The following is a 20,680-nucleotide window of genomic DNA, read 5'->3' on the forward strand; positions in this document are numbered from 1 at the left end:
ATTTCGCTTTCATTATAGCAATAATGGGAATTAGTATTCGGCTGCTTTCACAACATTTCCCGCACCTTAAACAGTAACATGAGACAATACAAAAATTACTATACCACAACACGACGTAGAATATAAAAATTTTTGAATGTATTCATGTAACAAAAACTCTGAACTATACCAATGTTTTGTCAATCCAGATTAGTTGTCTCGTTTTTAACTTAATTTGTATTTGAATATGTGGCTCTTACTTTTTAAAAGGTAGAGTAAAATGGTTGCTAAATGGTGGTCATATCAAATTACGAGCTTTTGAACCATGCTATGATAGATCATCTATGTAGAATGTGTGTTATAAATTTTCCGAATGAATACAAACACTTAAATATTATTTTGTTTTAGAATTGTTAGTAGATAATAAACATGCAATAGCTATCATTTGGATTCCTAATTAGAAGAAAGAATCTTTAGCGTTACACTTACACTTCACTCGAGCTTTTCATTAAAATCATTTTTTCATGAGCATTTTGAACATAAATTTGATTTATTTTTCTTCGGTTACCAAAAATTGGTAGCATTTTTTAACACTTCAACACCTTTATTATGCGATAGTCCTCCCTCTAAATACATTGGCGTAAATTCCCTATACGCTAAGCAAACTCTTCTCTCTTGGATGTCTTCGCGTAAAACAGAATGTTCAAATTGATATCGCGCTGGTCCATATAAAACAATCAGTGATAAGCTACAAAAAAGTATAAGTATATAAGTTTTACATTTACAAATTATTCTTCATCATGGTAACTTACCATGGCATTGGAATTCTTATTATTTTATCTTCAAACATTTTCAATTGCTCACTCGCCATCAGAGGCTGTAACAGCTGATGTTCATATGTTGGCACCAAATCTAAATTATACTTTGTAATGTCTTTTAATTGTTTCTCCAAACAGTCTTTGTACAAATTCAATGTTAAAACAGCATCACCAAGACAATTGACAGTTATCACCCGTTCACCCCATATCCAGCAATCATCTATGTGGGGATCAATTGATGCTCCCTTTGTGGGATCATATTCCAAAGAGCACTGTTCGATGGTCTGAAAGTCCTTAAGCAAGGGTACCTCACACAATCTTTTCTGTAAATATTTCGTGATTTCCGGGAATCCCTCAAAGTTGCCATTTTGTATTTTTCTCTTTTTGAAATTGGTTTTTGGTCCGAAATTCTGTTTGCGTCTGCCACTTTGGGATATACACCATGGCAAAGAATCCAAGTCATTCATTGTTTTTCGTCCTTCATCGGCAGAAATAAACTCTGTCTGCACCACAATTCCAGGCAAGTCTAAACCATCGTCTTTTAAATGTTCTGGATGTTGTAGTTGTATTTCATTTGTATTCCATCCCCGATATAGCTTTTGACATTTAATACACCATGACCAAGCATCCAATTTTTCGAACTCATCCTTTAGATTGGTTTTTTCAATGCCAAAATCTTGTTCACATTTTAAACAAGTACGTACTCCTTTGCAGCCACATGGCCGAATGGTGTTCATATTGTAGTGGGTTCTGCAAAAAAGTCAGTAAAAATTCATTAGTTTCAAGTATTTGGATTTCTGAACTACTAAATTAACCAACACTAATTTCTAAAGTGAATATCGTTGAAGTGATTCTTAGCAATCCGAGGCAATACAATAGTGTTCTGTTACGAATAGAAAATTGTTTATAGATGGTCCACTGACATCTAAGTCTTCACGTTTTAGTACTTCTCCACTGCATACTACGAGAGTTCAAAAACGACATCTAAACACAGGCCGGAATTTTCACGTTATTGGGCGAGGCAAAGCCTCATTTCCGTACCTCAAGAGCTACCGGCCAGCGACTTGAAGATTCTGTTTATTAAAGATAGCTATGGCTTCCGAGACAACTTAAATGTATGCATCCTCATATACGCGGTCCATGTTGTACTGAATGTGTTCGTTGATTTTGTAGCGGATACTTTTGTTGTTGATGACTGTTGCCACTGGCATGCTTAGAATTCATAATCGCAAAGGTATGCGATCTTGAAATTTTTGGAGCACAGCACAGTTTTTGGTTTTGATGGCTGTGATTATGGTCCCAAGGTGACAAATACCTCTATCATTTGCTCCTTTCTTCCACTGGGATACAATCAATTTGCTACAGCTTTTAAGCAAATACTTCTTTCCGCAACTGAATTTAAAAGAGTGTCGGTGTCCGTAACTTTGTAACATAGGCACTATTATGCTTAACTTACATTGCATATACAACTCCTATACTTTTTACTTAAAATATTATTTAAAAGTTAATGAAATAAATAACATGCGAACATACTCTGTGATTTCTGACCATAAAGTTCAATTGACCGATTCACATAAATGAGCGACAGAACTGGGACTGTTTAAATATATTTCAGTCCGTTAATCGTATGGCCAGAATACCAATACCACATTTACACCAGCATTTTGTATGAGTTCGATTTGCGAAATTCTAAATTATACAGATGTATGTTGATGTTTGTTTGAACCCTGCGGGAACATAAATTGGTTTAATACCAACTTAAAATTACCCTGCGGGGAAATAAGTTGGTTTAAAACTAATTTAAAAATCGTTTTAAGAAAACCACAACTAGTTATTTTTGATTTATTTCCTTTACGCCAACTAACTATGGAGAATTGTCCATTCCTGCATTACTTTGAAATTAAATATAAACTAGTTTCTTTTAAACTTACCATTAACTTTTAAGCCGATATTTACAGTTCCTTTTAGTAAAAAAAAGCTGCTTTCATTCGAATCGTTCGTGTTCAAACGTATTCGTTTTAATTTGTAGTTTCATAAATATTTTGAAAGCTCTCGTCCATTCTCGAAAAGCTTGGATATGTCAGTGTTTCCATAACCATTATTTTTTGAACTTTTTTATTTAATTTCATTAGGAGTTGTGCCGGTTGTGGCAACCCCAACAAATTCAAAATTTATCAAAAAAATTGAAATAAAATTGAAAAATGTCGAGAAAACATTTGAGGAATATGTACCAGCAAAGTGCGCCAGCATGATCTTGATGTGTTAAAATAGTTCATATGTTAATTCCCTATCATACACATAACATTTTTGCGTGATTCTGTAACAAAGGGCCAATTTCTTTTCAAAACAAAGGTCCTTCTCCTATCGTTTCTTTCTGACATTTTCGTTTGTATTTTTTCATTACAAAAACCAAAAATACAAGGGGAAAAAGCTCTATTGTGTTCGTCACTCACCGAAATAAACATGCACTACAAAAACCTAAAATATATATTCTTTCGATAAAATCCCAAACGAAAGGAAAACATAATGTTACAAAAACAGGCTGTTAGTCAATTACAAAATATGTAAAAAAGTTTTTTTTATTGTAATCACTCTACAGGTCGCAACTATAGTCCGATCCTCATGAAATTGAAAATGGAGGTGGGGTTATAATCAGAATAGAACCCTATTTCTTTGGGAGATGATCGCATAATATTTAGGGGGCAGTTGCTCTACAGGTCGCAATTATGGACCAAGCGAAGTCAGCATGGAGTTAGGGCTTAGGGCTGGGTAGAAGCCTTCCAATTTTGGTGGTCATCGGGTAATATTTAGTGGGTGAAATAGACCATAACAATCGTGTTAAATGAAAGTCATATTTTCCATTAAACCGCGAAAATATTAAATCCCGACGAAATCACAAACAGATGAACAGGTCAATTCTGGCCGTTACGTCGATGCCAATAGTTAATATGTATATCGGATATATATAGCGAAATATATACAATGTGTATATACAAAAGAAGGGGATATTAGCTATAATGCTTATATCTCAAGAATGGCTGGACCGATGTTGACAAATTTTGTCAATTCAGAAAGCCCTCTTGGCATAAAAGTATAAAATCTAAAAAAAAATCGCATAAAAATATGTCAATAATGATGTTAATATAGGTTTTGTAGTATTTTGTGACATTTTTTATATTTTTTATCGCATGCGATTTTTTCAATTTGACATAATATTGAAGTGTATATTTTGTAATACTTTTTCAACTTACAACACAGGTTGGGGTTATTATATACAGATTGCAATTATCGTCCAATCCTACGAAAATTTTCATAAGTGCAGGGTTAGGCTCAAAAGGGCTAGGCATATTGGTTTTAAAGATGTCCGCAATATATTTGGGGGTTGAAATGGAACAACAACTAAAAAGGTTCCTGATTTTGCAGCCGTTCACGAATAGAAACCAAAGGACACGAAATCTCGCATGAAGTTAGAGTTTAGGACAGCGAGTAGAATGGACCACTACTTTTGTGTGAAAAAATACCAGAACTACTTACAGGCGATATCCGAAATATGCAAAAGCCAAACTTCTGGCTTTTTTATGCTGATTTCGTTGACAAAGATAGCCAAATATCGTAGACAATCAAATCATATAGATGGGTCTAAATTTGGAGATACAGAGGAGCCTCTTCCTTTTGGAGATGATCGCAAAATATTTAGGGGTTCAAATGAAACAAAAACAGAAAAAAACTTCCTGATCACTCAATTGAAGCCAATCGACACGCCTGAAAAGAGAGTTAAGGACAGAGAATTATTCTAGCGTTTTGGATGAAAAATGGACCACAATAACCAACAGTATGACGGAGTGTTTAAATATTGGGCGAATTTCTCTGGTCAATGTCTTGTGACATAATTTCAAAAGCGAAATCTTCCAAAATCGATCTGGATATTAGGGGGCTTCTAACATATTGTAGTGTTGTAGGGTATCACATGGTCGGCCCCGCACGACTATATCCTTTGCTTACTTGTTTTTTCGTTCAAATTGGTCATGCACACACAATTTTGGCGAGATTCTGTAACAAACAGCCTATTTCTGTTCAAAACTCCTCCCATCGTTTTTTTCTGAAATTTTCGTTTGTTTGTGACTCTCAGAAAAAAACATGTACTATAAAAACCCAAAATATATTTTCTTTCGCCAAAATTCCAAACGAATGAACAAATACTGTTACAAAAAAAGGCTGTTAACTGGTTGATCTTCAGATGACTTTTCAACCGATTTGTAGTTAGTTGTAGAATAATGCATTTATAACTAACAATTTTCTCAATTGGTTGAGAATAGTCCCGGAGTTCTTCAACTTAGACGATAATTGTTAAACTGTTTTTCCAAAATTAAATATTTTTGTATATGTTTTCCAATACGACGCCAATCGGCGGTTGATATGATATGTTTTTTAAATATTTCATAAATTTGAATAATTTTTCATTCAAAAATTTTACTTCCCAAATTGATTTGGCAGTTCATTGTCCCAGCAGCTGTGTCGATATCACTACCTATATTCTTCTACCATGGTCGCTTCTAATATATTATATCATACCACATAATATTGGTTTGAACAGTTGTTTTATATGGTTATGACACGTCTAATTGAACCTTAAGTCATGGCAAAATTATTCAACGTAATCTCATGCTAATAGGTGCGTCTGGTTACCCTAAAGTTTGTAACAATTGTTACAAATTGTTACTGGAAGTCGTCTGTTAACCCAAAAGTTCTGCAAAAGAGAGCGGTTGGAGAGAGAAATTTTGACAGTTCTTTCAGTGAGAGTTTGCAAATTCTTGCTGGAAAAATTTCTTCTTGCAATCGCTTGCAACTCTTCTTCTTCTCATTCATCGACATTCAATCAGATGTTTTCTATTGTTTGTTTATTTATTTTTGTGCTTTCAATTTGAAAATATTTTTTTGGAATTAGCAAGACTAATAGTTTTTGGAGAACAACTTTACAAAATGTGAAAAACGTAAATGTTAATATGTAATAAGAAAATAAAAGACTATTTTCAACATTTTTTTTTAAAAAACTTGTAAAATTAGTATTGCTTCCTTTGTTTTAATTCTCCTTATGGGGGACAAATGGGTTTGTTTTGACAAATCAGCTGATTAGGTGCAAGCTTCTGCAGGAATACCGTCTGTTTACTTTTCGCATTTTCCTTGCAAAAGAGAATAAAACTACCTTACTCTCTCAGAAAGAAGTTACTGGACAAATCCTGCAGGAAAAGTAACCAGACACACCTAATATATTGTGCCATTTGACAACTAAGTTTGCTGCATGGCAGAAGAATACAGGTAGTTGCTTCGACACAGCTGCTGGGACAATGAACTGTCAAACCGATTTTGGAATTGAAAATGTTGAATAAAAAATTATTAAAATTTGTAAAAATTGTTGAGAAATATTGTAACAACCTCCGATGTGCATCGCATAAGAAAATATGTAAAAATCTACTTATTTTTGACAAAACAATTTTAAAATATTGACATATCAATGTTCACAAGCGTTGATGCATCTACCAATATTTTTCTACCATGGTTTGCTGTTAAAACACATAATAGTGATTTGAAATTCAAATAGATTCAAATCACAATAGTGCAAAACTACAAGTCTATTGTCAAATTTCTATCTAAAGTAGTCTTCTTGATCGACCTTATATTGGGCTTGCATATATCAAGGGGTTTCAGCGAATCTTTATTGGAAAATTAAAAAAAAAGAAGGATCTTGACCAATCTATCGGTAACTTTGCGATGCAAATTTTCAAAACAACGATAATTTGCATATCTTTTGTTAGAATTTCGAATTTCAAATGGAAGCATTCGAATTGAAATAACTCGAAAAAATGGAATTATTCGATTTACAATTGGAATAATTCCAATTACACATGAAATTTGTCGAATTTCCAATGGAATTTTCGAATTACAATTAAAATATTTTCAATTACATCTGAAAATGTTGTACTTGACTTTATTAAACAGAAGGTATATTCAAATTTTATTCAAATCATGGTAGAATTACAAGGTGGCCCTATCAGACCAGCTGGTGGCAACTTGACATGTATGATTTGAAATTCAAAGATATTCAAATCAGAATAGTGCAAAACTACAAGTCTATTGTCAAATTCTATCAAAAGTAGTCTTCTTGAACAAACTTTTATTGGACTTGCATATATCAAGGGGTTTCAGCGAATCTTAATTGGAAAATTAAAAAAAGGAAGAGAGGGGATCTTGCCCAATTTATTTCGGTTACTTTGCAATGAAAAATTACAAAACAACGATAATTTGTATATCTTTTGTTAGAATTCCGAATTTCAAATAGAAGCATTCGAATTGAAATAATTTGAAACATAAACGGAATAATTCGCATAACAAATGGAATTATTCGAATTACAATTGGAATAGTTCCAATTACAAATGAAATTTGTCGAATTTCCAATGGAATTCTCGAATTACAACTAAAACGTTTTGAATTACATTTGGAAATTTTGTACTTGTTTAAACACAAGTTATATTCAAATGAATCAAATCAAATTTAATTTCATTGTTAGCTATATTTCTTTAGATTCTCTGAAAATATGAAAAGATTAAAAAACAAAACAACAAGTTCTTTAATTATTCTGTGAATTATTTTCAATATATGTATATTTATTTCTCAGTAATTATACATCAATTAATACGTATGATTTCAAGTTTTCTTGTTTTGGAATAATCTTCACATTCAATATGATTGGGGGGTATTGTTCAACCTTTTAAAGGATTAGTTTGTGATTGGCTTGCACTTCGACGACGAAAATGGAACATTTTATTTTCAAGATAATATAAAACTTAAAAGCTAGAAAGAAATACATAGAGGGAGAGAGAGATTGGTTATTTTAACCTAAATATGTAGTAGCATATGCGATTAACGGGTAATGAATAGTTATATTAAATAATACGCAATATGAAAAATAATACAATATGAATACTCTACACTATCAGAATTTATTTTTGGGTTAGACAACAACAGCTCCCGCTTCTGAACGGCTAACTGGCAAATCTGGGCAATTTTTCCAGGTATCGGTTAAGGGATCATAGCATTCGACGGCGCTAATAGTGACTTGAGCACGATAAAAGGCAGCCTCGCATGGCTAAAACAAGAAGACAAATACTTAGTGATATGATATTAGAATATATACACAATAGATAATACCTGATCACCTCCTGCTACATATAGTAAACCATCGGCAGCAGCCACTGCTGGTATAGCTCTAGGCACAGACATTGCACAAACTGTAGACCAAGTGTTGTCATCGAAACTGTAACGCTCTACAGAACTTAAAACAGCCTGCGAACTACTATTACCACCAACAACATATAAATAACGATCCAATATTGCAACACCCATTTGGCAACGAGCCACTTGCATGCGAGCCAAAGGTTGCCATTCCTTGGTAACGGGATTATAACTGTAAATATAATTTAAGATTAAGATTTTAAAATGTTTGCCATCATATATTTCAAGTACATACCTTACTAGGTCGTTCAGATGACGTGTCGAAATAGTACATCCTCCAACAATATAAATCAGACCCTCAAAACTCACAACTCCCATGCTGAAACGTGGTTCCGGTAAATTTCCAATAATTTCCCAAACATCCTTATCCGGATCGTAACGTTCCATTGAACCGCCAATGTCATCACCAATCCAGCCGCCAACAGCCAATAGACTATTGTCCATTGCACATAAACCAAATTCACAACGGGGTACAATCATTGGTGATATGGGCGACCAACAGTCGTTTTGGGGATCGTATACTTCGCCGTTAGCCAATATCTGGGCACCTCTTTCTCCACCGATAACATAAATTTTGCCATTTAAGGCTGCCACACCAGGAAGAATGCGGCCGATCTCCATGGGCGCTGTCTCCGACCACTCCCTACGGAAAATATCGAATTTCGCCACCGTATCGAATATATCATCGGCCGGATTCCAAGTGGAAGATGTTTCCCTGCGTGACCCACCTAAAAGTGATTTCAAATAATTTCAAAATATTACAATGTTAAAGTACTCTAAAACATTTTACCTATAATGTAAATATTTTTCTTGGCCAGTTGACGGGGACAAACGCGCAGTGGTACCAGCTGTCCACGCTTGGAAGCGATATCTCTGCATATGGAACGTAAAGCTATTTTTACTGACATGTCACGGCAATCTCTTAGAGCTTGGTCTATAACCTTCACAGGAACCAACGCAAGGCGTACCAATGATAATATATCAAAAACAAAACAGCGTCTCTGGGTGACATCGTGCTTAATCCAACGTAATGCTGCCTGGAATACTTGAGATTCAGAGTCTACACGCAGAAGTTCCGACGACAACAATTGTGAAAGCAGCGCTTGGGGTGTTTCCAAGAATTCATCTTCCTGTGCAATCTGTAGTATTTAATAATAGAAAGGGGTTAATTCATGTTGTGATAATTTGTGGTCATGTATAGATAGACTTTTCCAGCCTATCGCACGTTCACTCAACAAATTAAAATTTATTTAATGCGTTTTCTACAATGTTTTTTTTGTGTTGAGATTGAAATAAATAAAAAAATAAAATAAAGGTAAACGGGAGTTTTCTATATACACTCTAGGGATTATTGGACGAATTTTTGACTTACACCGAGACGGACAATAAAACTAGGCCAGGCACTATGCACTCTACTAATCACTGACTATGTGCATATACATATTTAAAACAGATTGTTCCCCAAAACTTACCGCTGGAAAATTTCCATGGACATAGTTCAATGCACTCTTCGCCAAAGCTTCACAATTATGCGCTTCGGCAAAACGTAAAATTCCAAGAGCATTGCTGGGATGAAGTTCACGACATAAATATTCACAGCAACCATCAACAATTTCATGTAATTGCAACATATCTGCAGCTGCCAATAACTCTTGGACGTTTGACTAAATTTGAAAAGAAATATTGACATTAAAATATATGCGGTTGTTAAAATGGTTAACATACCTGTGTTATCTCACATCTTCCAGTGTAAATAAAATCCAATAGTATGCTTAATATATCACCGTCAATTGTGTGCAATACCACGGTTTTTTGATTCACCTCATTTAAGCCCAACTCTGGCCGGAACATTGCTTCAAAGTAACACGAAGCAGCACTTAAAATAACACGGTGGCAATAATATGTTGCTCCTCCTAAAAAATATTTATTAAATAATAGTTTATAATTATCTTGAGTCACATCTATGGAGCATTATTTTCCAATGACTTACCTGCCACTATATCCACATCACAAAATCTTTTTTGTGAACGTAATTGTTGCAGGTTGGACAATACCTTAAACGGATATTGGCCATTGCAATATGGTGGTGATTTAGTGTTGGAACGTTGAATATTCAGCGTGGTAACATTTGAAGTTGAGGCTTCAGATGATCCACTTGCTCCTGAGGTGTTTTCGGTAGGTGAGTTATTGTTACCATTACCATTATATTCGTTTTGTGGCGAGTACGATTTCAACGGTGGCATTTCTGTAAAGAAATGTCAAATATAAAAATGGATTTGTAAATTGAAATGAAGCCCCGCCTATTTTTTACGCTGCTTGTGTCGTATCAGTAGTGATCCAATAGCAAGATCTTTAAAGCTGTTTGCATTGGTGTCGGTCAGTCAACATATTTTCTTTTTTAAAGAAAGTTTGATATAAAGGAAAGTTAGTTTCTGATAGAAATATATATTTAACACATATATGCATTCGTGTCGAATTCCAATTATATAGGACTACAATTTTGTTAAAATACACTTACAGTCAATGAAAGGAAATAAAAAATTAAAGTCTATCAAAGACATGCCACATTTAATTAATATCTATTTCGAAATTATAGGTTCTCACAACATTGACCATCCCTTACCCAATATAAATACCAATATAGTCAGTTATTTGATCCAAGTATACATGACGGTAATATTTAGGTTCATATATATACTAATGTGTTAGCTTTTAAAACCAAAAGACTTCCAAACCGTGTCCACGATTAGCTTCATGTTGAGAAAAGTATATAAGCATATAACATACATTTGTATCAACACTATTTTAAAGCCAATTTGTTTTTTTTTTTTTTTTGCTACATTTCTTCAACAAATATATCTACACGTCAATAGAAAAAACGAAAAAAACTATATCCGTAAAGAAAATTCTGTTTACTTACTTGTTACAAAATAAAGTCTTCTGAATAATTAGGTTGCTGCGGTTGGCGCTTTTCCTTTATGTTGCACGAACTTTTCTTCAATTAGTTTTAATTAAATTTAATTGGCCAGCAATTTTTTCACTCATCCGTTTCATTTGTTATCCATATATATTTGTTGAATATTAATTCATCTGTAGCAAATGAAATTTATCAACATTTATTATTATTTATTTAAATATAAACAATAACATAAATAAAAACAATAACACAATTAAATTTTGTCGTTTTATTACCATGGAATTATTGGAATTTGGTGGATTTGTTATTTTCAATAATTTTTTTGCTATAGGGATCTGTGAATCGTTTTTCTTCTACTGTAATTATCGATTATGAGTGATGAAAAGTTGCCGACAAATATGAATCGACTTTTCGCAAAAACAGAAAATCAGCACAAATATACAGTTGGCATTTCATGAACACGGTCTTAACAATAAGCTCCGTTCGGGAAGTATTCCCGAGGCTCTGCCCCAGAACCTGCAAGAATTTGCTTATTTTGCTAATTTTTCGATATCGTAAAGGGAAAATTTATTATCATAATAAAAAAAAACTACATTCTTGCAGTTTAGGGACAGTTCAGAACACAGTTACCTAGCAAGTTACTCCCTTTACCCTTTATGATATATTGACTCATTTTTGAAATGAGTTAAAAGACGAAAGTTGAAAATACAACCCTATGCATTTACTGTTTTAATGCATTAAAATTTGTCAAGGAAAATGACAGAAAATGAAGAGCTGGGAATGCTAATTTAAAATTAGGTTACATTTATTTCATTGTACCATGTAAGCTTGCATGGCCTGTCAATTAAGTCGTCCGACCAACTGAGTTTGTCCGTTTTTTAAAGGAATCCAGCTGTAAATTAATCGTATTAAAACGTATACAAAATGTTGACAGTTTCAAGTTTTTTCAATCACAGTAGTAATTTTCCATTCAATTTTCTCGAATAGCAAGGTATTGCAGTCTGTTTTAATGTCGAAATTTGTTTACACTTTGTTTATCAAATTGTTGTATCACTTTAAAAGATTCAACTCCTTACTAAAGTTTTATTGTGCCAAATACACTTGTAACCCTGATTCATGATAGAAGAATATTGATAGACACGTCGACACAGTTGCTGGGACAATGAACTGTCAAACCAAGTTTGCAATTGAAAATATTGAATGGAAAATTATTTAAATTTTTAAAAATAAAACGCGAATTATAATAAGCTGCGAATGACATCATATAAGAAAACAAAAAAAATCTACGTATATTTGAAAAAATATATAAAATTTTGTGGCATTCAATGTTCCCAAGCGTGGATGCATCTACCTGTATTCTTCTACAATTCGCTGATTCTACAATATAAATTTATGATGGGTTTAACGTAATAGTTCTCCAAGTACCAAAAAAGTTTGACTTTGTGGCATAGACGTCTGACAATTGAAAAAAAAGTTGTAGAATCATTAGGTGTGTCTGGTTACTTTTCCTGCAGGAATTGTCCAGCAACATCTTTCTGATAAAGTAAGGTAGTTTTATTCTCTTTTGCAAGGAAAATGCGAAAAGTAAACAGACGATATTAGGTGTGTATGGTTACTTTTCCTGCAGGAATTGTCCAGCAACATCTTTCTGAGAGAGAAAGGTAGTTTTATTCTCTTTTGCAAGGAAATTGCGAAATGTAAACAGACGGTATTCCTGCAGAAGCTTGCAACTAATCAGCTGATTTGTCAAAACAAACCAATTTGTCCCCCATTAAAAGAATTAAACGAAAGGTACCACCACCAATTTCACAAGTTTTATAAATAAAAAGGAAATTGACGATAAAATAAATATATGAGCAATAAAAGGAAGATAGATATGATGTGTTCCGCGGAATCTTTTAAGCCTGTTGCTAATGACATTTGTCTAAAAATGCTGGAAATAGTCTTTTATTTTCTTATTACATATTAATATTTCCTTCTTTCAGATTTTGTGAAGTTGTTCTCCAAAAACAATTAGTCTTGCTAATTCCAAAACAATATTTTCAAATTAAAAGCACAAAAATAAATAAAGTAACAATAGATAACATCTGATTGAATGTCGATAAATGAGAAGAAGAAGAGTTGCAAGTGATTGCAAGAAGAAATTTGTCCAGCAAGAATTTGCAAACTCTCACTGAAAGAACTGTCAAAATTTCTCTCTCCAACCGCTCTCTTTTGCAGAACTTTCGGGTTAACAGACGGCTTCCAGTAACAATTTGTAACAATTACAAGACTACCACTGCCTTTACACGGTGCATTTTTTAGCTGGCATTTTTATCAATTCTCTTTTAAAATTTCTGCGTAAATCTTCGCGCCTTTACACGGTGGCATTTTACGATAATAGTGCTTGGCATTTTTTCTGACATTTTATTTTATTCAGTATTTCGTATAGAGCTAATTGTTTGTAACAGATATTTATAAAGAAGTGATTTAAAATTAAATGTGTGAATCTAAAGAAGAAATGATGGAAAAAGTTATTGAGGTGTTAAATATTGCATTATTAACTTTTATTTTAACTTTCTTTTTTACTTTTTAATACTTTACTTTTTAATTTTCATATAATTCACTATACAATTCAATCACTAAAAACATAACATCACAATAAAAGAAACGCATCAAAAATTACAATAAAGAAACGATATGAAATGTCAAAATCATAAAAAATTCGGAAGAAGCAAAAAGAGAAATGCAAAGAAAATGGCATGTAACCCTGTGCGGTGGCTTATCGTGCCATTTTTTCTTCTATCCTTGTCTCTCTACACCTTTTACCAACAAAAAAAATGGCATGGTTAAAAAATGTCACCGTGTAAAGGCAGTGTACCAAACGAAGAAATTGCATTCAGGTGATTGCTATGCCCTACCACGGTAGAGACAATAAACTGTAAACTGCTGCTGAGACAATAAACTGTCAAACCAAATTGACATATCGATGTTCCCAAGCGTTGATGCATCTACCTGTATTGTTCTACCATGCGCCCTACCCATGGTAAAATTAAGAATGTAATGTCATTTCAAATAAGACTATCCATCTTTGCAATTTCTGTAATTTACCTTGCCAAATTTTACTGAATAAGAGATGGAACCCATCTCTGATTAATATAAATTTTGACAATGAGATGTTGTCAAATGAATAATTTTGAAAAAATTATAAACTTATGATTGTATGACTATTGTGTGTACGTAAATTCATATGAAAAACGATATGGCTACCTCTTATATGTCCATGTATATGTGTATGTCTATACAACGAATTGGCCTTTCACCTTAAACAGAACTTTTTGTTTACAAATGGAAGTTGCATTGGAAACAGAATACATTACAAGCCTAGACGATTTACAAAAATCCTGTCGCATTTGCTTAAAAAAGGGCGATATAAACATATGGAATCATAAAATCAAAGTATGTGAGGAAGACACTTATACGGATGCAATAGAACTAATTAATATCTTCAGCGACACGGTAATATACTATTCTATATCAGTGTCATAGGGAATCGAAGTAATGAATCATTTTTACAGCTTTCTATCTTGGAACTTTCAGATACTGTCCCCCTTCTATGTTGGCAGTGCCTGGAGGATTTAAAAATTTGTTACAAATTCTATGAGAGACTAAAAATTGCGAGCTCTCATCTTAGAAATTACTACCAAGAGTTGAGTGATCAATGTAACAATGGAGAGGTTATTTCGGAAGACTGTATACAAGCAGAAGCAAATGAGTTACATTTAGGTTTGGAGTCAATTGAAGAAAATGCAGAAATTCCTCATGACAAAACAGATTCTCCTGATAAAAAAGAATTACTGCTGCCTATGCCAAAAAATAAATCCCACATTCGTGAGATAAGTACGAACTCATCTTTTGTGGTAACACAATATTTTCCAACAAAAATACAATCATTAGAAACATCTGCATCAGATTGCGAAGACGCCAGTTTGAAACGTAACCTACTCACAATAGACTGTAAAGCAATAGAAATCAAAGATGTAAATGAACTTCAAAGATTGGATTCTTCATCGATGGTTGATTGTAAGGAAACATTGATCCAAGCCCCACCTGCCCTAGCAATATATATGTGTCAGTATTGTCCTCAAGCATTTGCGAAATTAGAGTTTTTAAAAACACATATACAGAAGTCCCATGTCTGCAAATTTTGTACGGAACCCTTCAGTTTAGCCGCAGAACTTTATCGTCATATAAGAGAAGTGCATACGGAACATCGGTGTGTGATATGTCATAAGGTATTCAGTTCCAATACAAATTTAAGGCAACACATACGTCGAGTGCATCGCATTAATTTGCCACCAAAAATTGCTTTATTGGATTTTGTACAGGCAAATGCAGAGGAGGATGACGGGATTATTGACGCAAATAGTTTAGTGTGCGATAAATATTTTACAGGGCAACAATTTGATACAAATGTATATAATTCACCAGATGATATTGTTGAATAAAATTAACTAGTATTAGCAATTTATTTTATATATCTATCAAATTTGCTATTATTACAGCATTATAAGATTGATCTAAACTCACTAATAAAGTGAACAGATTGTTGTGAAAGTAATGTTCTGAAACAATTACACTCAAATGAAAGTAATGTGCTGAAACAATAAAGGTGGAAATACATAAAGCGCTTATCTGGCTGGCTTGTCATCGGCTGGCTTCTTCGGAAATGAACAAGGGAGTTTTAAGTTGACTTAGTTCGATTTTGGCCCAAGGCTCCTTTGTTCTTTTCCGAAGAAGCCAGCCAGAAAAGCCTTTTATGTACTCTCAGTTTAACACTCAAAATTTACTCTAAATCCCGAAAACATTTACAAGGCAGGCCGCAGAAATCATCAATTAAAATTTACGTTTTTGGAGATAATTAAACCTGCGTTTAAAAAAGACAGGACAGCTAGGTTCTTGTCAAGTCCTATTTAATAAATCATCCCATAAGTCCACCTAATCTCCGAATTGTCGGAATGCGTACAATTGTAAATGAAACGCATGAAAACTTAAACATATTTTTTGACTTTGAGATGAAAAAAAAACGAATAGTGGAAATTACTCTAGCTGCCGAACGAAGTGAAGAAGGTTGATAATATTTTACTCAATTGTATATTTTGGCTGCAGGACTTTTGGATTTGAAAATGGGCCACATTTTGGTGTAGCCCCCATATTATGGTACCTGCCGATATTCGTTATTTTGATGATTTTAGCGACGTTTTTCACCGGAATTGTTTCCTATTTGAAGTTTGTAATGGATACTACAGCCTAAGACAGAAAATTGTCTGTACAGGTCCACGTCTTCGTATAGACCCCATATAATGTTTCCTCCCGATATTCGTTATTTTAATGATTTCGGTATTTTGATGATTTTAACTAAATTATTAACCGAATTTTCTCATTTGCATAAAACTATAGAAATACGAACCTGAGTTTATGGCCCCTTCCTGTCAGAATTATTCAAAATTTGATCCAAACCGTTCAATCTTTCAATTCCATGGTCAAACTTGTATATATCTTTTATATCTTTTTGATATTTTGTTTGCAGTTCATTTTTTCTACTGCGTTTCTAACACAACGGTGTAATTTGGCAAACAGCTGGTCTGGTTGGGGCTTCTTACAATTGAGTTATAGAGGGGTTAGTGAACAGATCCTATAACCGATAACGATAAATAACACCGGTTGACCATATGGTCAAAATTGTTTACTTTTTTACTTCAATTTGCCTGTTATAAAACTAAAAATAAGATGTTTTTAAATACATTATCTAAATTAAGATACTCACGTGTGTTAACGTTGAATCTAAGCAAATTTTCGACGACCTTACATACTTCACCCTACCAACGTGGCCATGCATTTTCCACCGTTAGTTCGCCCAACTTCTTGGACTTCCAGAATGAAAAGTTACAACAGCTTCTGGAATCTTTGCGGATAGAGTTTTACGACTTGCGAGTTAACTCGTCCGGCAGTCAAAAGGAATACCAGCGAATGAGCCAATTGTCAGATATTGTTAAAATGCTGGAACAGCATAGAGCTCTGCAGGGTAATATGACTTCGAAGGAGGAAATTGAAGCAGAAAAGGACAGTGATATGCGACAGTTAATCGAAGAAGAAAATCAAGTGTACGCTGACTTGATGAAAAAGACGGAAGCTGATCTCCTTACTAAAATGTTGCTTCTGGCTGACAGCGAATACTATCCATCGTTGATTTTCGAAGTAAATGCTGGAGCAGGGGGTCAGGAAGCAATGCTTTTTGCCAGAGAATTATACGACATGTACATCAATTTCTTTGATAACAATGGCTGGGACTATGATGTTCTAGCTGAAGATATTACAGATATTGGAGGTCTGCGACATGCCAATGTCATAGTCAACGACGATCAAGCTTATCAAACGATATGTTACGAAGCTGGAGTACATCGCGTTCAAAGAGTGCCGGCTACTGAGAAATCTGGTCGCATACACACAAGTACGGCCTCAATAGCCGTTATTCCAAGGCCAGCCGACATTAATGTTGTTATAGCGGAAAAGGATTTGAAAATCGAAACGAAAAGAGCCAGTGGCGCTGGAGGTCAACACGTAAATACCACTGATTCCGCAGTGCGGATTGTGCATTTGCCATCAGGAATTGCCGTTGAAAGCCAATCGGAACGATCTCAAATCAAAAATAGGGAAATTGCTCTGAAACGTCTGAAAGCCAAATTAGAACAAATACAACTGGAATCAGCACAAGCCTCCACAAGAGCAACACGAAGAGCCCAGCAAGGCAATTTAGATAGAAATGAAAAAATTCGCACTTACAACTTTGTACAAGATCGTATTACGGATCATCGTATACAGGGCGGTACTGTACACAATCTTAAAGAGTATCTTCAAGGCGGCGAGCATTTAAATAGTCTGATGCAAAAAGTGGCCATTGAATGTCGGAAAAAGAAATTGGCAGATATTGTTGAAAATTGGAAAATGCCGGATACAAAATAATCGAATTAAAAAAAAAAAAACAAATAAATCAAAAGTTGTTATAAATGTTAAACTGAAATTTTATTTTGCAATATTACTCCAATCTCCAGCAGATCCCATCTGCATCAAGTGTTTGCGTACAGCAGTTTCCATAATAGCTTGAATCTCACGACAACCCGCCAAAGCCTGTTCAATTACCTTGGGCAAATTGTCTAAATGGAAGCGTTGCGTCATTTCCATGAAAGCAATTTTATTGGATGTTGGAAGTGAGGCAACAGTAAGGGTGGGACCTCCCGAAATCTCCTCATGGTTGGACACATCGGTCAATGGAATGTTGTTCTTGCTCAACGATGCGGTACACGCAACCACATATTCCTTAAGGCAAATTCCAGCATCCACCAATGCTAACGTTGCTGCATTTAAGGCGACAGCGTAATTAGCACCATCAGCCTGCATCACCTCAACATAAACGTCAATTTGTGACCTTGGATATAATTCTGTTTTTATAGCCGCCCGTAGGGCTTGTCTTAAGTACAGTGTGATTTCTTGCGATTTTCTGTCTCCTCGTGGTCTCTTTTTCCTTTCAGCCGTTGAAAATGTTGCCATGCTGTACTGACAATTAATGACCACTTCATTTATGTCCATTTTCTTGTTTTGAGCCTGGTGTGGTCCATAAACAGCGGCCAACACCTTTGTGTTACCTTGTTCCAAATAAGCACTTCCATCGGGCTGCTCAAACACTCCCAATTTACATTTAATTCTGCGCAATTCATGTGGACGACGACCATCCAAACGGAGTCCTTGTTCGCTTAGCAAATCAAAGTTGGACATAGTTTCTACTGCAAAGTACCGCGTGTTCTACAATGCCGACTGTAAATATTATTGTTTACATCTCATGATATGGTTAGTGAAGTGTCGTCACAGCTGTTAACGTAAAAAAAATCGTTTAATCGAAATTGATTATAAAACGATGATAAGGCAAGAAAGCCAAACAAAAGATCTTGAAAATTGGTGGTCACTTCAAATAATGCGTTATTTCTTTCTGTATATTTCTTGCTAATTCAATTTTATTAATTATTCATAGGTCTTTCCATATTACTGTTGTATAATAACAGCTTTAAACATTGTTTATTTGTCATCTTGTATAGAACAGCTGACCGATAAGTGTATTTAAAAACGATGAATTGTCTTCTTATTTATTCAAGCAAGGGAACGATTTTGGCTTAGCTAATCAATCGTTCCTTACAGTGAATAGTTAAATTGAACAATATTGATAGCGAAAGAAATACAATAGAAAGAACAACAATAAGCAAAATAAAATATATTTTTGAATAGAAAAATTATTTTTTGTAATGGAATATCAACTAATTGAATATGTAAAACAAAATCCAGTTTTGTACGATCGAAAATACCGGAGTCCTCAGTATCGAGAAGAGAAGATAAGCAAATGGAATGAAATTGCAAAGATTTTGCGTCAAGATCGTAAATATAGAGGAATACCAAAACGGTAAACATTTTCAATACAAATTTCCGTATTTTCCAGCAAACCTTGTAAGACTGAAATGGAAAAGCTTACGCGACACCTACAGACGAAGATTGTTGCGCAAAGAAGGTGAAGACGATGAGACACCCACAAAGAATTGGAAATATAACGAACATTTAATATTTTTGAAAGATCAATATACGGAGTGAGTGAATATGCCCTTTCAGTTTAATTAATTACTATTCACAAATAAATATTTTTTTAGCACCGCAGAGGTAAAAATGGAAGACGACGAGGAGCTACAACTGGATTTAGAAGAACAGTTAAAGGAAGAATTTTTACACGATGAAGAAGACATTGTTGAGGAAGATCACACAATTCCCAATGAACCTGATTTTGAGGTTGAAAATTTTAACCTAAACGAATATCTTAAGAAATTCGATGTATCAAACAATAATGCCAATGCAACAAACGTTGAAGAACAAACCAAAAAGAGGAGGCTTGATAAAGACACTATTATAAGTGAAGCTGCCCAGGAAATGGCTTCACTCTTGCAGTGTGCCAAACAACATTTTATACCTCCATCTGCAACACAAATATTTTTCAACTCCTTAGCACTACAGGTTGAGGAGGCCAATTTGCCGCCAATTGATTTAATGCGTTTACAACAAAGAGTATTGGAGGCAGTGACGCAGGAAATTGTTATGTCACAAGATGGGGCTACCTATATTATTCAAACGTGAAATATTTTAGCTTTTAAAACATACTTTATAGTTCACTCGCAAAAAATTATATTATTTGTTACAACAACGAACAAGTTTTTTCGTATTACTTATAATTTAATTGAATTTAAAAAAAAAATCATTGTAATGGTGTTACATATTATAAAAATATGTTGTCAGAGATACTTAAAATGTGAGCATACATTTAGTCGGCAGAAAATTCTGCAACCTACAGTCCAATTTAACATTGTGTTTAACAAATTGAGCCAAATTTAGGAAAGTTGCTTAAGGCTAGATTAAACATGACGTTAGAGTCAAATGTAAAGGCTAGATTAAAAATGATGTTAGAGTCATATGTAAAGTGAATTGTTCCACAATTATCTATACCATTCTTATAGCAAACTCTCGGACGCTCTCCCCAAATGAAACGCTTAACAGTAAAGTACAGCCATGGTAGAATCAGGAAGGTAAAGTCATGCTCTCTTATGT

General features: G+C 34.1%; 6 protein-coding genes across 8 annotated transcripts; 3 read left to right on the forward strand and 3 right to left on the reverse strand.

The window, feature by feature from the left end:
- Positions 1–451: 451 nt before the first annotated feature.
- On the reverse strand, positions 452–2,418 carry LOC101899721 (alpha-ketoglutarate-dependent dioxygenase alkB homolog 4). 3 transcript variants are annotated; one of them, XM_005191166.3, is made up of 3 exons: positions 2,331–2,418; positions 792–1,547; positions 452–727 (listed from the first exon to the last, which is right to left on the reverse strand). In XM_005191166.3, exons 2-3 carry the CDS (start codon positions 1,532–1,534, stop codon positions 544–546), a joined length of 927 nt encoding a protein of 308 aa, XP_005191223.1. In that variant the 5' UTR covers positions 1,535–1,547; positions 2,331–2,418; the 3' UTR covers positions 452–543. The 3 variants fall into 3 exon arrangements, with proteins under 3 accessions (XP_005191223.1, XP_011295768.1, XP_011295770.1); XM_011297466.3 differs by having other exon boundaries at positions 2,254–2,376; XM_011297468.3 differs by lacking the exon at positions 2,331–2,418 and adding an exon at positions 1,839–2,087.
- Positions 2,419–7,572: 5,154 nt separating this feature from the next.
- LOC101899893 (actin-binding protein IPP) lies at positions 7,573–11,408 on the reverse strand. The gene is made up of 9 exons (XM_005191167.4): positions 11,281–11,408; positions 11,009–11,178; positions 10,079–10,333; positions 9,814–10,001; positions 9,561–9,752; positions 8,879–9,227; positions 8,324–8,816; positions 8,005–8,260; positions 7,573–7,942 (listed from the first exon to the last, which is right to left on the reverse strand). The coding sequence occupies exons 3-9, from the start codon at positions 10,329–10,331 to the stop codon at positions 7,808–7,810; spliced, it is 1,866 nt and encodes a 621-aa protein (XP_005191224.1). The 5' UTR covers positions 10,332–10,333; positions 11,009–11,178; positions 11,281–11,408; the 3' UTR covers positions 7,573–7,807.
- A 2,807-nt stretch (positions 11,409–14,215) lies between these two features.
- Positions 14,216–15,515, forward strand: LOC101889558 (zinc finger protein 711). Its single transcript, XM_005191194.4, has 2 exons — positions 14,216–14,503; positions 14,563–15,515. Exons 1-2 carry the CDS (start codon positions 14,333–14,335, stop codon positions 15,490–15,492), a joined length of 1,101 nt encoding a protein of 366 aa, XP_005191251.1. The 5' UTR covers positions 14,216–14,332; the 3' UTR covers positions 15,493–15,515.
- Positions 15,516–16,675: 1,160 nt separating this feature from the next.
- On the forward strand, positions 16,676–18,059 carry LOC101889724 (peptide chain release factor 1-like, mitochondrial). Its single transcript, XM_005191195.4, has one exon. The coding sequence runs from the start codon at positions 16,775–16,777 to the stop codon at positions 18,005–18,007; it is 1,233 nt and encodes a 410-aa protein (XP_005191252.1). The 5' UTR covers positions 16,676–16,774; the 3' UTR covers positions 18,008–18,059.
- On the reverse strand, positions 18,043–19,080 carry LOC101900059 (exosome complex component RRP41). The gene has a single exon (XM_005191168.4). The coding sequence runs from the start codon at positions 18,815–18,817 to the stop codon at positions 18,068–18,070; it is 750 nt and encodes a 249-aa protein (XP_005191225.1). The 5' UTR covers positions 18,818–19,080; the 3' UTR covers positions 18,043–18,067.
- A 141-nt stretch (positions 19,081–19,221) lies between these two features.
- On the forward strand, positions 19,222–20,286 carry LOC101900406 (uncharacterized). Its single transcript, XM_005191170.4, has 3 exons — positions 19,222–19,468; positions 19,530–19,674; positions 19,735–20,286. Exons 1-3 carry the CDS (start codon positions 19,339–19,341, stop codon positions 20,210–20,212), a joined length of 753 nt encoding a protein of 250 aa, XP_005191227.1. The 5' UTR covers positions 19,222–19,338; the 3' UTR covers positions 20,213–20,286.
- The last annotated feature ends 394 nt before the right edge of the window (positions 20,287–20,680 follow it).

This window comes from Musca domestica, unplaced genomic scaffold (genome assembly GCF_030504385.1).
Source record: "Musca domestica strain aabys unplaced genomic scaffold, Musca_domestica.polishedcontigs.V.1.1 7, whole genome shotgun sequence".
Taxonomy (NCBI): domain Eukaryota; kingdom Metazoa; phylum Arthropoda; class Insecta; order Diptera; family Muscidae; genus Musca; species Musca domestica.

Bases quoted from the DNA above. Each gene is read 5' to 3' on its own strand.
- LOC101900059 (XM_005191168.4), bottom strand. From the start codon at position 18,817: ATGTCCAACTTTGATTTGCTAAGCGAACAAGGACTCCGTTTGGATGGT.
- LOC101899721 (XM_005191166.3), bottom strand. From the start codon at position 1,534: ATGAACACCATTCGGCCATGTGGCTGCAAAGGAGTACGTACTTGTTTA. The intron at 728-791 runs GTAAGTTACCAT...ACTTTTTTGTAG, and splicing joins ATAAGAATTCCAATGCCATG to CTTATCACTGATTGTTTTAT.
- LOC101900406 (XM_005191170.4), top strand. From the start codon at position 19,339: ATGGAATATCAACTAATTGAATATGTAAAACAAAATCCAGTTTTGTAC. The intron at 19,469-19,529 runs GTAAATATAGAG...CGTATTTTCCAG, and splicing joins AAAGATTTTGCGTCAAGATC to CAAACCTTGTAAGACTGAAA. The intron at 19,675-19,734 runs GTGAGTGAATAT...ATATTTTTTTAG, and splicing joins TTGAAAGATCAATATACGGA to CACCGCAGAGGTAAAAATGG.
- LOC101899893 (XM_005191167.4), bottom strand. From the start codon at position 10,331: ATGCCACCGTTGAAATCGTACTCGCCACAAAACGAATATAATGGTAAT. The intron at 9,753-9,813 runs GTATGTTAACCA...TTTCAAATTTAG, and splicing joins GAAGATGTGAGATAACACAG to TCAAACGTCCAAGAGTTATT. The intron at 8,817-8,878 runs GTAAAATGTTTT...AATCACTTTTAG, and splicing joins GAAAAATATTTACATTATAG to GTGGGTCACGCAGGGAAACA.
- LOC101889724 (XM_005191195.4), top strand. From the start codon at position 16,775: ATGTTTTTAAATACATTATCTAAATTAAGATACTCACGTGTGTTAACG.
- LOC101889558 (XM_005191194.4), top strand. From the start codon at position 14,333: ATGGAAGTTGCATTGGAAACAGAATACATTACAAGCCTAGACGATTTA. The intron at 14,504-14,562 runs GTAATATACTAT...TCATTTTTACAG, and splicing joins TTAATATCTTCAGCGACACG to CTTTCTATCTTGGAACTTTC.